Source organism: Leopardus geoffroyi, chromosome D2, assembly GCF_018350155.1.
Source record: "Leopardus geoffroyi isolate Oge1 chromosome D2, O.geoffroyi_Oge1_pat1.0, whole genome shotgun sequence".
In the NCBI taxonomy this organism is placed as follows: Eukaryota; Metazoa; Chordata; class Mammalia; order Carnivora; family Felidae; genus Leopardus; species Leopardus geoffroyi.
In genome coordinates, this window is record NC_059334.1 from 77,499,874 (window position 1) to 77,514,566 (window position 14,693).

Genomic DNA, 14,693 nt, shown 5'->3' on the forward strand with positions numbered 1-14,693 from the left:
TAATTAAAAAATAATAGTTATTATTATTATTATTATTATTGTTATTATTTTGAGAGCAAGAGAGCATGAGTAGGGGAGGGGGGCAGAGGGAGAGAGAGACAATCTTTTTTTTAATTTTTTTTGACATTTCATGTATTTTTGAGAGAGAGACACACACACACACAGAGCACAAGTGGGGGAGGGGCAGAAAAAGAGGGAGACACAGAATCCGAAGCAGGCTCCAGGCTCTGAGCTGTCAGCACAGAGCCCGATGCAGGGCTTGAACCCACGAACCATGAGATCATGACCTGAGCCGAAGTCAGTTGCTTAACCGACTGAGCCACTTAGGTGCCCTGAGAGAGACAATCTTAAGCAGGCTCCATGCTCAGCCTGGAGCCTGACATGGGGCTCGATCCCAGGACCCTTGGATCATGACCTGAGCTGAAATCAAGAGTAGGACACTCAACCGACTGAACCACTCAGGTGCCCCAAGAAAAGAAAATATTAAGAAAATCATGAGGAAGAGAAAATACATTTATAGTACTATATCTGCTGGAAAAAAAAATCTGCATCAAACTTGTGTTGTTCAAGGGTCATCTGTACTCTTATCTCCACCAGCTTTAAAAGAAAGAGAGAAAAATTGTTCTAGTTCAGGGATGCAAATGATATAGCAGTGGAAGGATGCTCTGGGCCCTATTACCACGCTTTGGAGCTGATGTCTTCTGGCATGGGCATGGGGTGAAATAAGTAGTTTTTCAGGCATGGGAGAGGAGCACAGGTTCTGTCCTATTGAAGAGATCAATAGTCCAGTGTGTCCAATATTCTGTCGCCACACTGGCCAAGACAGATGCTTCAGAGAAGGCCGTAGAAACCCATTAACATATTTAATTCACACTTTGTACCATGGGAGACGTATTGCTATCCCAGCCCCGGCTGGTCATCCATCCTTGCCCTGAATATTCAACATTCATGTCCTCAAGGTAGCTTACAGATTTAAACTAGTGAATCCCTCTTCCTCCAAGAGGGTCACTTGCTGCACCTCTCTGTCTGTGAGTGCCATCACTGACTCCTCATTGTCACCTGAAACCTGATTGGCCTTATGCTTATGGCCATTTAAAGCTCCTGCTCCCTTAGTCATTTATTGAGGACCAACTGCATGCCTGAGAAGTGTTTGGCATTGGAGAGAAAGAAAGATTGGAATTTGGTCCCTTTCTCAAAGGAGTTCTAAGTCTGCGAGGACGAATTTATTCCCCTGTATTACAGTTGCCTAAAAACGTGTTACTTTCCCTGCTAGACAGAAGTGTACAGGGATAAAAATCACGTGGAGTATATATATTGAAATAACACAGAAGAGTGGTTTCTCAGAGGTCACTACACAATACGTCGACTTCCATCACATTGGCCAGAATTTAGCCTCATGGCTGGATCTAGTTGTCAGGGAAGCTGGGATATATATTCATTGAATGGAGTGAAAATGTGCTCAGATGCAAATTGTGGTTCTGCTTCTATGAAAGAACAGGAGAATGAATTTTGGGAGCCAAGTAGCAATCTCTGTCATAGGAAACATCAAAGATGTGCAATAAGGGGGTGATAAATGTAGACCTCTGGGTATTGGCACCTCTGGATGCCCCCAAAAGCATCAGTAGGGAAGGATGTGGGGCGGGAAGGGAAGCAGCAACACTTGCCAGAGAGCAACTAGAAGGAAAAAGGAGTTCATTGGCTTTAACAGCTGAGATGGCATTGGAGGTGATCTTTGAGAACATTGTTTTCTAAGAGCGATAAGATGGACACAAAAATTACCAATGGTTTTGTACCTTGTGTTGAATGCATTGGGGAAAAAAGAGACATCTACAAAAATTATTCCTGGAAAGAAATCATGTCGAATCTTACAGTAAAGGGCATGGCAAAGACTCAAAATAAAATCAGGGCTGTTAAGAGAGTCGCTCTGAACAGAGTGGAAAAGGTCATGGAATGGAAGTGGTAAGACCTGGGCACCTCTCCTGTTTGAATCCTCAGAATACCAGGAAATTTTGACTTTTGTCAGTTGCAACTTCACCACCTCCGGGAATACATCCTTCTATTTTGAGCCAAAATAAAAAGAATGCAACACTTGTTAGCTACATAGCCGATCGTGTATCAGATGATCAGCGTAAACTCTGCCAGCACCAAGTTTAATTCTTTCAAAACAAGCTATGGAACCTTGCTGTTTTCCCCTTTATAAGAGTGCACTCCGGCTCCCTGGCAATTTAGAGCATATTTTTGATTTGAGTGGATCCTATGTCCCATGGATTACAATCCCTAAAACCCCAAATAAATGCTTTAGTTGCTTTACAAACCTCTTCTTACTGATGACCAGTGCAGATGATGTGCTGAGCACAGAGGAGAGAGAGAGAGAGAGATGGAGTTTGATTTAAAGGAGAGCCGCAGAGGAAAAACTGCACAATGAAAGCCACCCCAACAAGCCCGCAAATTGACAGGTGGCCTCAGGGGTAATGTATTGTTTCAAATATTTTCAAGACCAGACACGCGGTGTTCTCCATATTTAGAAATTGTGTATATTAGAGCCATTCATCTCATCCATTCTTTTTTTATTTTTATTAAAAAAAAAATTTTTTTAACGTTTATTCATTTTTGAGAGAGAGAGTCAGAGCATGACTAGGGAAGGGGCAGAGAGAGAAGGAGACACAGAATCCGAAGCAGGCTCCAGGCTCTGTCAGGACAGAGCCGGACGCAGAGCTCGAACTCACAAACCGCGAGGTCATGACCTGAGCCGACTGAGCCACCCAGGCGCCCCTCATCTCTTCCATTCTATCCATTTTATATTCCTGTATCCCAGTCCTATTCCTATGTTTGTCCTATAAATTTCTTGAGAGCGGGGACGGTTTTTTCTTGGCTACACTGCAGATGCCTAGGACAGGGCTTGGCATTTGGTAGCTGTCCTAAATCAACAGATCAAAGTCAGAAAGGCTAAGTGGGGCTTTCAGCCCTTGCTTTTCACGATTTCCAGCAGGGCACAGAGGCCAATGCTGCCCCCACGGTAAAGCAAATCGACGTGATGGAAAGCAGCCCCGCCCCCACAGGGATAGGCAGCCCGGACCTGGGCGGCCGGACCCTGAAGGAGGCTGAACCGCGGAATCCAAGGTGGTGGGACCTTGCATCCGACGGAACCAAACGGCCGCGCTCAAGGAGCCACCCGGACTCTGCTTGGAACGGAAGCGCAGCGGCCGCCGCTTCCGGGTTGCCGGTGGGCGCCGAGGGCCAGGGTTTAGCCGAGGCGATGTTGCCCTTCACGGTGAACTTCAAGGTGTCTGCCCGCACCCTCACCGGGGCCCTCAATGCTCACAACAAGGCGGCGGTGGACTGGTGAGGGCGCCGCGCTCCGAGGCGGCCGGGCTCGGCCAGGAGTGTGTAGGGGAAGGGGAAAGAACGAGAGATTTCACCCCCCTGGTTAATTTGGCCTCGCCAAGCCGGGGGGGCTGCCTTCACGCTAGAGACTTTCTTTTCATGCTGGGTTTTTGTTGTTCCTATAAAAGGAGTAAATGCCCCACGGGCGAAGCCTCCCTGTGCAAACAGAGTTGCCCCGTTTCTCCCAAATTCTTGCTTTTTGCTCTTTCGCCCCGCACCTTCGCCCCCATTCCCTTCTCGTTTCTTTCCCTCCCGCCGAACTCCAGCTGGTCTCCCTCCGCCATCAAGTCCCCTGCCCATTTTCTCTTCCCCAATTTGTGCCTTCCTTCTGTGTCTTACACCTTTTTCTTACCTGTAGCTATTCAACAGCTTTGCCAGACGAGGCGCCTGTTTCCTTACCTGTCATCTCACCTTTACCTTTTCACTGTAAACCACCGCAACTCCGACCGTGAACCCTGAGGCATAAAGCAAAATTCTGTACGGCACGTTAGCCAGAGGACTGAAACCTCCTGTCTGTCCAGTGTTGCCTTATACATGCTTACGGCTGTATACGCATGTCTCTTAGAAACTTTTTTTTATCCAAGTGAAAAACAAATGTCAACATTTTCAAGTTAGCTAGACGTTTTATTTAAATGAGATAAGGTAAAATACTGACCTTTATGCTTAAATAATAATTTTGTTAATGGTAGTATATTTGCGATTTATTTTAGCATGTCTCTTGGCAAGAGAGAACTTAAGTCTTTGTTTTGTACTTAAGTTTTCATGTCACTGTTTTGTTAGGGGCTGGCAAGGTTTAATTGCTTATGGATGTCACTCGCTTGTAGTAGTGATCGATTCCAATACTGCTCAAACTCTTCAAGTTTTAGAAAAACATAAAGCTGATGTGGTCAAGGTAAGTCAAATTCCGCTTTCACCCTATAATGTATTGTCTATTCAGAAGTTTTAAATACCACTAGATTCTCATCAAGTCATGTGTAAATGTTGAATAGCTTTTAAATATGATAATTTATCGGGGTATAAATGGCAATCCTAGATGAGCTTTTAGATACTAGCTCTTAGGTGATTTTGAAGCTAATAGTCAACACTAATTCTACCATTTACCAGAATACTTAGTGTATGCCAAGATTTGAGCACTTAGCATATGCTAAGCATTTACAGATGAAAGCCCTCAAGCAATTCATTGTCTAATGAGAAACAACGAAAACACAAATACAGTTTGATAAGTGAACTCTGGAAAGACAAAGGAGCTACCTATCACCTAGTTTTGGGATCTGGGGAGAGTCACAGAAGTCTTTCCAGTTTAGGGACTGGTCAGCCATGGTTAGCAAGTGAGGAATTGGGGAAGAGGCACCCCAGGAAAAAGGAAGGATAGGCACAAAGGTAAGTAGGTGTGTAAAGATGGCTAAAAGTGGGGATATGCTTAAAGGGGTGATCGAAGAGGAAGCAGCCAGAGAAATTCATCCTTCCTGCAAGTGTTTCAAGGTTCTCAAGGAATTAGGATTTTTAAGTAGGCAGTTGATAAGGTCCTATTGGCATCTTGGGAAAACTTACTCTGGCAGCAGTGCAGGATTTCTTGGAGAAAAGGCAAGATGGGGCAGGGAGATCGTTTAGGAGAGTTCTGCCATAATTTTAGCAGGAAATTCGAAGGGCCTAAAATTAAGCCAAGGCATGAAGGAGTCCTATTCAGGAGCTGCTTAAGAAGTAAACTTGATAGGGGTGCCTGGGTGGCTCAGTCGGTTTAAGTGTCTGACTCTTGATTTCAGCTCAGGTTATGATCTCAGGGTTGTGGGATTGAGCCCCGCGTGGGACTCTGCATGAACGTGGAGCCTGCTTGGGATTTTCTTTCTCAAAAAAAAAAAAACAAAAACAAAACAAAACAAAACTTGATAGCCTTTATAGTAGTCAGTTTAAGGAGAGTCAAAGCTATAGAGTGATTCCAAGTTCTCTTTGAATAAGTGAATGATGTTGCTATGACAAGGTGAGTAGGTATGAAATCAGTGAGTTAAATTTTCAACATGCAAAGTCTCAGATGCCTGGTGCACTTGACTTTTGAATTCTAGTGACCTGAAATTTTGGGGGAGAGGATTAGAGCTAGAGGTTTGGGGGTTTTGGTTTGTTTGTTTTTGGTAATAGCTTTATTGAGATACTCCTACCATAAAATTCACCCACTTATGGTGTACAATATCCATGGTCTTTAATATGTTCATAGAATTGTGTAGCCATCGCTGCAGTTTCATCACTGAATAGAAGCCCAGTACCTATTAGTAGCTGCCTCTAATCTTTCCTTTCCTCATCCCTAGGCATCCAGTAAAATAGTTTCTGTAGATTTGCCTATTCTAGACATTTCATGTAAATGAAGTAATAACAATATGTGGACTTTTGTGCCTAGCTTCTTTCACCTCTCACTCAAGGTTCATCCATGTTTTAGCACGTTTCAGTACTCCGTTCCTTTTTATTGCTAAAGAATATTCCACTCTGAGTATACCACATGTATTGATGGACATATGGGTATTTCCACTTTTTAGGTATTAGGAATAAGGCTGCTATGAACATGTATGTACAAGTTTTCATGTAAACATGTGTTTTCATTTCTCTTGGGTGCATTCTGGGGAGTGGAATTGCTGACTCATATGGTAGCTCTGTGTTTAACTTGTTTAGGAACTTCCAGACTATTTCCAAAGAGGCTGCACCATTTTACATTCCTATTAGCAGTATATGAGGATTCCAGTTTCTCTACATCCTCAGCGATGTTGGTTTTTCTCTGTCCTTTTGATTGTAGCCATCCTCCTGGGTATGAAATGGTTCTCATTGTGGTTTTGGCGTGCATTTCCCTAGTGACTAATGATGTTGGACAACTTTTCATCTTTTCGTGTGTTAATTGGCCATTTGTATATCTTCTTTGAGAAGTGTCTATTTTAGTCCTTTGCCCATTTTAAAATTGTATTATCTTCTTATGGAGTTATTAGAATTCTTTATATATTCTACAGGTGTGTTCATCAACTGATGTCTCTTAGGAGACATATGGTTAGTAAATATTTTCTCTCGTTCTGTAAGTTGTCATTCACTCTCTTGATGGTGTCCCATAAAACATGAAAGTTTTTTTTTTATTATTATTTTAACGTTTATTCATTTTTGAGAGACAGAGAATGAGCAGGGAAGGGGCAGAGAGAGGAAGACACAGAATCTGAAGCAGGCTCTAGGCTCTAAGCTGTCAGCACAGAGCCCAGTGCAGGGCTTGAACTCACGAACAAACTGGATCATGACCTGAACCGAAGTTGGACACTCAACCGATTGAGCCACCCAGGTGCCCCAAACATGAAAGTTTTTAATTTTGATGTCCAATATGTCCATTTTTTCTTGTTTTTTCTGTTATTAAAATTTACACCTTTGTTTTCCTCTAAGAAATTCTAAAGTTTTAGCTCTTAGATTTAGATTCATAATCCATTTTGAATTAATTTTTATATATAATGTGAAGTAGGGAAAATTCAGATGCCTTGTATCCTGCGATCTTGTTATTAAACTCATTAGACCTAGTAGCTCTGGGGACACTTTTTACATCGTCATGTTATCTGCAGATAACAGTTTAGTTTTTTCATTGATAATCTATTATGTCTTCTATTTTTTTTCTCGTCATATTCATATTGCATTGGCTAGGACCTCTACTATAATGAATAGGAATGGTGAGAAAATACTCTTGTTCCTGAGCCCAGGGGGAGGGCATTCAGTCTTTCACTGTTAAGTCTGAGGTTAGGTACAGGGTTTTATTTTGAGAAAAATAGGTTCTCTCTCTCACCTACTCCCCAGTCTTTTTGGCATTTCTGGAGTTTTCACTTCTTTGTGTGGATCCGTGTTTCAGTCTGGTATTATACTCCCTTTGCTTGAAGAAATTCCTTCAAGTTCTTGAGGTATATGTCTAATATAGGATGATTCTCTTGGCTTTTATTTGTCTATAAAGGTATTTCATCAGTTTTTTTCTCTTATAATGCTTTAAAGATATTCCACTGTATGTGCAAACTCAAACACACAGCATTGCATAACTTCTGAGAGAAATTCTTATCTTTATTTCTCTACATGCAATGTATGTTTTCTCATTTGGCTGCCTTCAAGATTTTCTCCTTATCCTTAGTTTTAGCAGTTAGATTAGGATATATCTAGGTGATTTTAAACACACACACACACACACACTGCTTGGCATTTACATAAATGGAATTCAAATACTTAAATACATGCATACAGTCAATTCTTATCAACGTTTATTTATTATTGGGACAGAGAGAGACAGAGCATGAACGGGGGAGGGGCAGAGAGAGAGGGAGACACAGAATCGGAAACAGGCTCCAGGCTCTGAGCCATCAGCCCAGAGCCCGACGCGGGGCTTGAACCCCCGGACCGCGAGATCGTGACCTGGCTGAAGTCGGAAGCTTAACCGACTGTGCCACCCTGGCGCCCCTAGTCAATTCTTATCTATGATAGTTTTATTCTGTAAAGTTGATGCAAACGCTGAAATTGGTGAATACTGAAATGTTGATTACTTCTAGAGGAAATACAGGTTAGGTTCCTGTGAGCCTCCTGTCATAACATTTTCATCAACTGATCAGGATATAACCTTGTTTCATATGTGTTTTTGTTGATTCATTAACATTGAGCTCACAGCCAGCAGCACTAAAGCTCATGCCTGAACAGAGCTTATCTCGTGTTTTTTCCAGAAGGCACATCACAGCTTCTTGGGCTTGGGACCACTAGATAGCACTTGGGCACTGTGCTTGGGGACCATTTTGCATTTGAACAATGAAATCCTCAAGAAAAAGCACAAAACGTAAAAGACTCTTACCTATAGAGAACAAACAGAGGGTTGAAGGAGGGGTGGTGGGAGGGGGGATGGGCTAAATGGGTAAGGGGCATTAGGGAAGACACTTGTTGGGATGAGCACTGGGTGTTATACAGAGGGGATGAATCCCTGGAATCTACTCCTGAAATCATTATATCACATATGCTAACTAACTTGGATGTAAATTAAAAAGTAAATAAATTAAAAAAAAAAATGCTTGTTTGCGTTATGAGAGCTGAGACAAGCACATTTTGTTTTATGTGGGAATTTTCACCCCTGTGCATGTGTCTGTGAATGACAGTGAAAGCCCTGTAAATACTGATTTTTTTAAATAAAAGCATCAATTTCAGTGAGGAGGCAAACTCACACAGCATCTGCAAATAATGAGTCCTGACTGTATACACACAAAAATATACACATAAATGCACATTCAAACTTGTATGCTCGTACACATTTATACAGATATGTTTTATTAAAAAAAATTCTGGCCTGAGGAAAAGATGTGTTACAATAGAATTTTAAGCCTTCTCAACAGTAAAGTTCAGGAAATGTTTTGTTGCTATCTTTTTCGTGAATGCTGTAGGAATTGGTTTCATACTTCCCTGCCTTAGCATTAGGCGTAAACGTGTGTTTACGTATATATACGCACAAGTATCTATATGCATATGTTTATGTATGTATATATTGGAAGATTCTGTGGCATTTGGGTTCATTTATTAAACACATACTTGCTGAGCACTAGCTTTGGCACTGTGTTAAGGTCTGGGGATAGCAATATGACTGAGCCCTGTGTGATCCTGCCCCGTGGAGCTTACAATTCATGGGTTGGTGATATAGGTCAGAACAGGGTAAATAAAGCAATTACCAATTGTTGTTTGGAAAATCCTTTGAAGAAAACAAGCTGGATGCTGAGCTAGGACAGTGGAGAGATTGTGGCCTTGGAAGGCCATGGCTTCGGGCAAAATGAAGACCATATGTTTTATTCCTGTCTCTAACCATCGGTATTTAATGCTCAGGATTAACCTGATTTGTGCCAGAACTCTTGTGGTTTTTATTTTAAAAATTCCTCTCTTAAGATGTTGCTTGAGGTATGAAGCATTTCTTTTTTTTTTTTTTTAAAGAGGAAAAATTAACATTTTTTTCCCCAATTTTAGGAAAAGGACAGTTAGAGGTTTTTTGCTTGCTTTTATTTTTTCCTATTTTTTTCTCTGCAAGGCTTTGGTCTTTCTAAGTTTTCTCCTTTTAATTAGGAGAGGAGAATATGGAAAACCATTCTGCTTAGCAGTTTAGGATTTTAGATGTCTTGTCATGATTAGATCTTATGATTGCAGTGCAACTTAAAAAACATCACAAATAATAAGTCTGATTTTTGAGACAGAAACCAGTTTCCTGTTTATTCTTTCTAAATATTTTTGTAACCTAAGTGCAGACTGTAGTTGGGGTTCTGGTTGATGTTCTATGAAAATTGTGTTTAGTTTCATCCAGTACAAGTATTTACTTGATTTGATTTCTTCTTGATACTAGGTTAAATGGGCCAGGGAAAACTATCACCATAACATTGGCTCACCATATTCCTTGCGCTTAGCTTCTGCTGATGTCAATGGAAAGATCATCGTTTGGGATGTAGCAGCGGGAGTAGCTCAGTGTGAGATCCAAGAGCATGCCAAACCTATTCAGGGTGAGGAAAGTCTGTGCTCTGCTAAGTGTTTGTGTTAATACACTTACTCTTAGAATGGTTTTTCCCCCTTTAATTTCATCACTTCCCAGTTAACGCTTGATTGTGTTTAGCCTGTTCTATTGACCTGAATCTAGCTTTCTTTTCCTTATCAGTGTATTTCTGTACGTTTCCTCAAATCTCAGCTGATCTGTGCTTCTGTAAATTGTGCTGATTTTAACATTGACTTCAGTCAAGCATGATGAGAAAAATGAAGCTGCTATAAACAATATTGTAATCTAAGCTATAACAGACGTAAACTTGGCTGAACTGCTATTTTGAATTAGCCCTCAGTGCTTACTTTCTATTAATAGAGATGATCCACATTTTATTTTCATTTGCCTATAGATCATTTGTTTGTTTATGTTACTGACTTAAAACCAATATGGTATTCTTTAGATTCCAGGCTTTGACTGAGTGGCTTTCCTGACTGAATGAATTTTTTAAAAATTCATTTAAAAATGTTTTGTCGAGTGTTTTGTACTAGGTGCTGAACTAGATGTTTATTGTTTATTATTGTGAGAATAAACCTGAAACTCTGCAAAGTTCTATTAAGTAATTCCACAAAAATGTTAGAATATGACCTTGATCATGGCCAGCACAGTCTAAGACACAAAGTTTTAAGTAATGACTAGTGAAAACCGTCTTGTATTTTCTTTGAAGTAATTTGAAAATGTTGACCTTGAGGTTCTACTGTCCAGACAGCTCATTTTTATAGAAAATTGCACTTTTTCTGTTCATTCTTCGCATAAATACCCATATATGCAACATAGGGAGAAGGGAAGTTGGGATTTTAAGGATTATGAAAAACAAAACAAAACAAAGTAAATGTCAAGAATACATTAGCCAAGAGTTCTGAAGTGATTTCTGAATTTTGCCTTTATCTGGTCTTTACAGATGTTCAGTGGTTGTGGAATCAAGATGCTTCCCGAGATTTACTACTTGCTATCCATCCACCAAATTATATTGTGCTTTGGAACGCAGATACTGGCACCAAACTGTGGAAGAAGAGCTATGCAGATAACATTCTTTCTTTTTCTTTTGACCCTTTTGATCCCTCACATTTAACTTGTGAGTAGTAGTCTCTGGTGGAAAATGAGTTCTTCATAATATAGTTAATACTATATACATAAAATATGCACAACCCGCATCATACATCTATAAAGTGAAAACAAGTGAGCAAAGCGGAGAAGTCCATATATCTGCAGCTCCTAATACAGACACTAAATCATAATCCCGTATCATTTGCAAGTATTTTGATGGTTAGAAATTTAAATCAGCAAGCTGTACCTTCACTGTGTTGAATTCGTAAATAGAATTAGATTAGCCAGGGAGAGGGAGTTGCTGGGCTGTGCTAATTCGGGCTTAATTAAATTTGTTTTTCTAGGAACATTTAAAGAACCTGAGTCAAGAGTTTCATTTAGTATGTGGCCAAATTCAGTTCCTCTTTTAAAAAAACCGTTTAAATTCATGCCATGTGTCTTGAGTGCCGTAAATAGACGCATGTGAGGAACAGAATAAGCCCAAGGGGATTTTTTCTTGCAGAGGTGGTTTTTGCCAGTGCGCTTTTGATAATTCACTGAGCTGCTGATCTAAAAACTAGAGTTGTTGTCAGACATGTATTTTTGTAACTAAATGATTTAGGAGAGATTCCTTATTCAGTATCTGACAGGTATTTCTTGAGCTATCACTACATGCCAGGCATAAAGGAAATGAAGGGGAAGGGGGGTGGGATGGGCAGGTTGTCAGATTAGACAAAGTGGTCAGAATAGACTTCATTTTGATATTTGATCAAAAACTGGAGAGGTAAGGGAATTAGCTGCGGTAAAGAATGTTTTCCCTGAATTTGAATGACTCGGAGTTCTGACTTTTATCTACCGGCGTGTGTTCTTACTGAGTGTATATTTGTGTGTTGGAGAAGGAAGAGAAGGGTGTACAAACAGAAACTAAAATGGGCAGTGTGGCCATGGAGCTCCAGTAGTGTGTGGTTAGGCTTTGCGTGTTTCTATCTGTGTATACGATCATGTGCCTACACGAACACTCTGCCTAGTTTGTGTGGTGCCGTGGGGACGCAGGGGAGGGCTGCATTAGCTGGTCGACTCGGGGAGGGAGGGCATCATAAAAATGGGGAATGAATGAGACCTTGGAAAGTGAGTTCTGTCATCTGAAAAGGAGATAAGGCCTCAGGCTAACTTACTGCATCTCTGTAATTTGGTTGATAAAAGCAGTGTATATTTCAAAGCTTCAGTTCACCCAACATCTTTGATTTACTCCTATTGAATGTGCTAAGGCTGTCATAACTCTTGAATACTTCTTTGCTCTCTGTGCTTAAGGCAGCCTCACTGTCTGCAGGAAGCCAGGGTAGACAAGATTTCTCTGTTCAGATATCCTTGTAACGGCCCCAGTTTTGGAGGCAGATTATTTTTCAGTCATAAAAAGGCATAATTTGTGTTGGTAAATGTGGTGCTGCCTTCTTGAATACTTCTGTTTCCTGTACATTCATTTAGTAAGCCATTGTTGGCACTCTATTTTTACTCTAGATATGAAGAGAAAAAGAATACTCTTTCATATTTCCTGAGGTTCAGTCCGATGCTCCAGAAGAAAAAGGAAATATATTTAGATTGAGTAGCTCATGATAATCATAAAAAATTAATAACACATCAAATATTTGAACTTAGCTACGTGTGATATGTAGAGTCTCTTATATATGGGATTTTTTTTTTCGTCTGTGAATTTTATATTCTGAAAAGTCTTTGGATTTTGAAGTTAACGGATATAATGAAGAAAGGTTTTTAATGAAAGTCCGTGCACTGAATTTATTTGGAAGAACAAACATTTGTTCTTTCTGCCGGCAACCGTCTGGTATCGTTTTAATATAAAACATTAATTTAAAACACTGAGCTTGGAGGCCTCCGATGAATTGTAATGGACCACCTGTTTGACTTCAACTTGGAGAACATTCCAGTTATGTTATGACTACATTACACTGCCAGTTCTATATTACTAAAATTATCATTACCTTGCTTTCAGGCTTGTATTGGAATAAAACTCTGCGCTAAACTTGATTAAACTTTAATCAGAGTTTTGCTTCTCTCAATATAGTACTCACCAGCGAGGGTATTGTATTCATCTCAGACTTCTCTCCAGCCAAGCCTCCCTCGGGCCCTGGGAAAAAAGTTTACATATCCAGCCCACACTCCAGTCCAGCTCATAACAAGCTGGCTGCGGCCACAGGGGCCAAGAAGGCTCTTAATAAAGTAAAAATCTTAATTACTCAAGAGAAACCTAGGTAAGTTACAAGTGTAAAACTAATAACCTTCATGTATTCACCGTTTATCTGCCGTCCATTCATGCAGCATCATTTTTGAAGATGTACTTATACTGGTTTTCTTCTTTACCTCCCCCTTTCTTATTTCTGGTTTTGAATTTACAGGAGGAGAATGTTCTGTCTCTTCCCCAAAGAGGAGATTCTGCACTAAACACGGTTCCTTCCTTTCTATTCATTGTGCTAACCTCTCCCCCGCTAATTTTTACAGATCACAGTTTTTGACTTCAGGTTTTTTTATCTCTGAAAGTATAAGATGAAGATTTTAAAGTTGGCTGTTGAGTACATTAAAAATTTGGGGGGAAAAGCTGGATTTTCATTTTAAATATATTTTCCTGACTTAAATGCCATGCAGTCTCATTAGCTGCTAAAATACGTGTGTTTCTCTTACACATGTGAAGATGTTTCCTATACTGGTAAAGGGCCAGGATTCTAGGGAACAGTATAGCTGTGTGACTCAGAAAATTCTTTAATGTTGCTCAGATTTCAGTCTCCCAATCTCTAAAACAGTGTTCTAAAAGATTTTAGATGGTCGTTGTAAGGATTAATAGATACGGTAACTTAAGTACTTAATGTAGTGGCTGATACTTAGCAAGCATTTATTTGGTAAATGCTACCTGTTGTTTATCTCAGAAATTGGAACGGAGTAAAATTTTATTTTAAGTAGCTAATTTTATGCATTAGAAATAGATTTTAGTCCTTTTTTTCCCTAGAGAGCTATGATTGTTCTTATATTTTTATTGCTTTGGCAGTTTTTTGGCATTCATTTTAAAAAGGCTCTTATTTTTAATGTGCTAAAATTATTCTCTCTAGATTTTATGGTTAATTACCTGAAAAATATATGCTAGAATACAAATAGCTCTACAAATATATTCTGAATTTATATATAAGTATCATTTTTTATGTATTCAGCCATAGGCTGATTACGTTCACTAATTTATCCCCCACCCTGTGCCTAAATAATTTAAGATTGTTCCTTAAGTGCCTTAAGAGAATTTTCTATTTTTTTTTGTTTGATTCTGTGTTATAAATACATCTTTTGAAGTCTGAATTATTTTATGTTATGATTTGGGGAAATGAATTCCTAGTCCCTTCGAATAGAACCACTTCAGGTGCATTCACATCCATCATTACATATCCAACTACAGTTCTGGGCAGCATTACGGTGCCTATTTTATAAGTGAGGAAATTGAGTTCCACATTGTTTGAAATATGTTCCTCAAGCTTGCCCAACTAGGAAATGGCAGAGCCAGGATTTTAATGCAAGCTGTGTCCCTCTTCTAGTCCTCTAGTCTAACTTTATTTTAATTTGAAACGTTTTAATCATTATAGAAAAGGAAAAAAGCACATAATTATATGTTTATTCCTATTTAAATATGTTTAATATGAAAAGTTGTGATTAAATATATGCAAGTCACAAACGACTAAAATGATTCTTAAGT

General features: G+C 39.7%; 1 protein-coding gene across 2 annotated transcripts in view; it reads left to right on the top strand.

Annotated features, from left to right (window-relative positions):
* Positions 1 to 3,193: 3,193 nt before the first annotated feature.
* Positions 3,194 to 14,693, top strand: part of WDR11 (WD repeat domain 11) — a 68,393-nt gene continuing 56,893 nt past the window's right edge. For both annotated transcript variants that reach the window (XM_045439145.1, XM_045439146.1), the window contains exons 1-5: positions 3,194 to 3,342; positions 4,165 to 4,276; positions 9,737 to 9,890; positions 10,824 to 10,997; positions 13,029 to 13,215. In XM_045439145.1, coding sequence (XP_045295101.1) covers positions 3,257 to 3,342; positions 4,165 to 4,276; positions 9,737 to 9,890; positions 10,824 to 10,997; positions 13,029 to 13,215 — 713 coding nt within the window. In that variant the 5' untranslated portion in view covers positions 3,194 to 3,256. The remainder of the gene's footprint in view (positions 3,343 to 4,164; positions 4,277 to 9,736; positions 9,891 to 10,823; positions 10,998 to 13,028; positions 13,216 to 14,693) is intronic.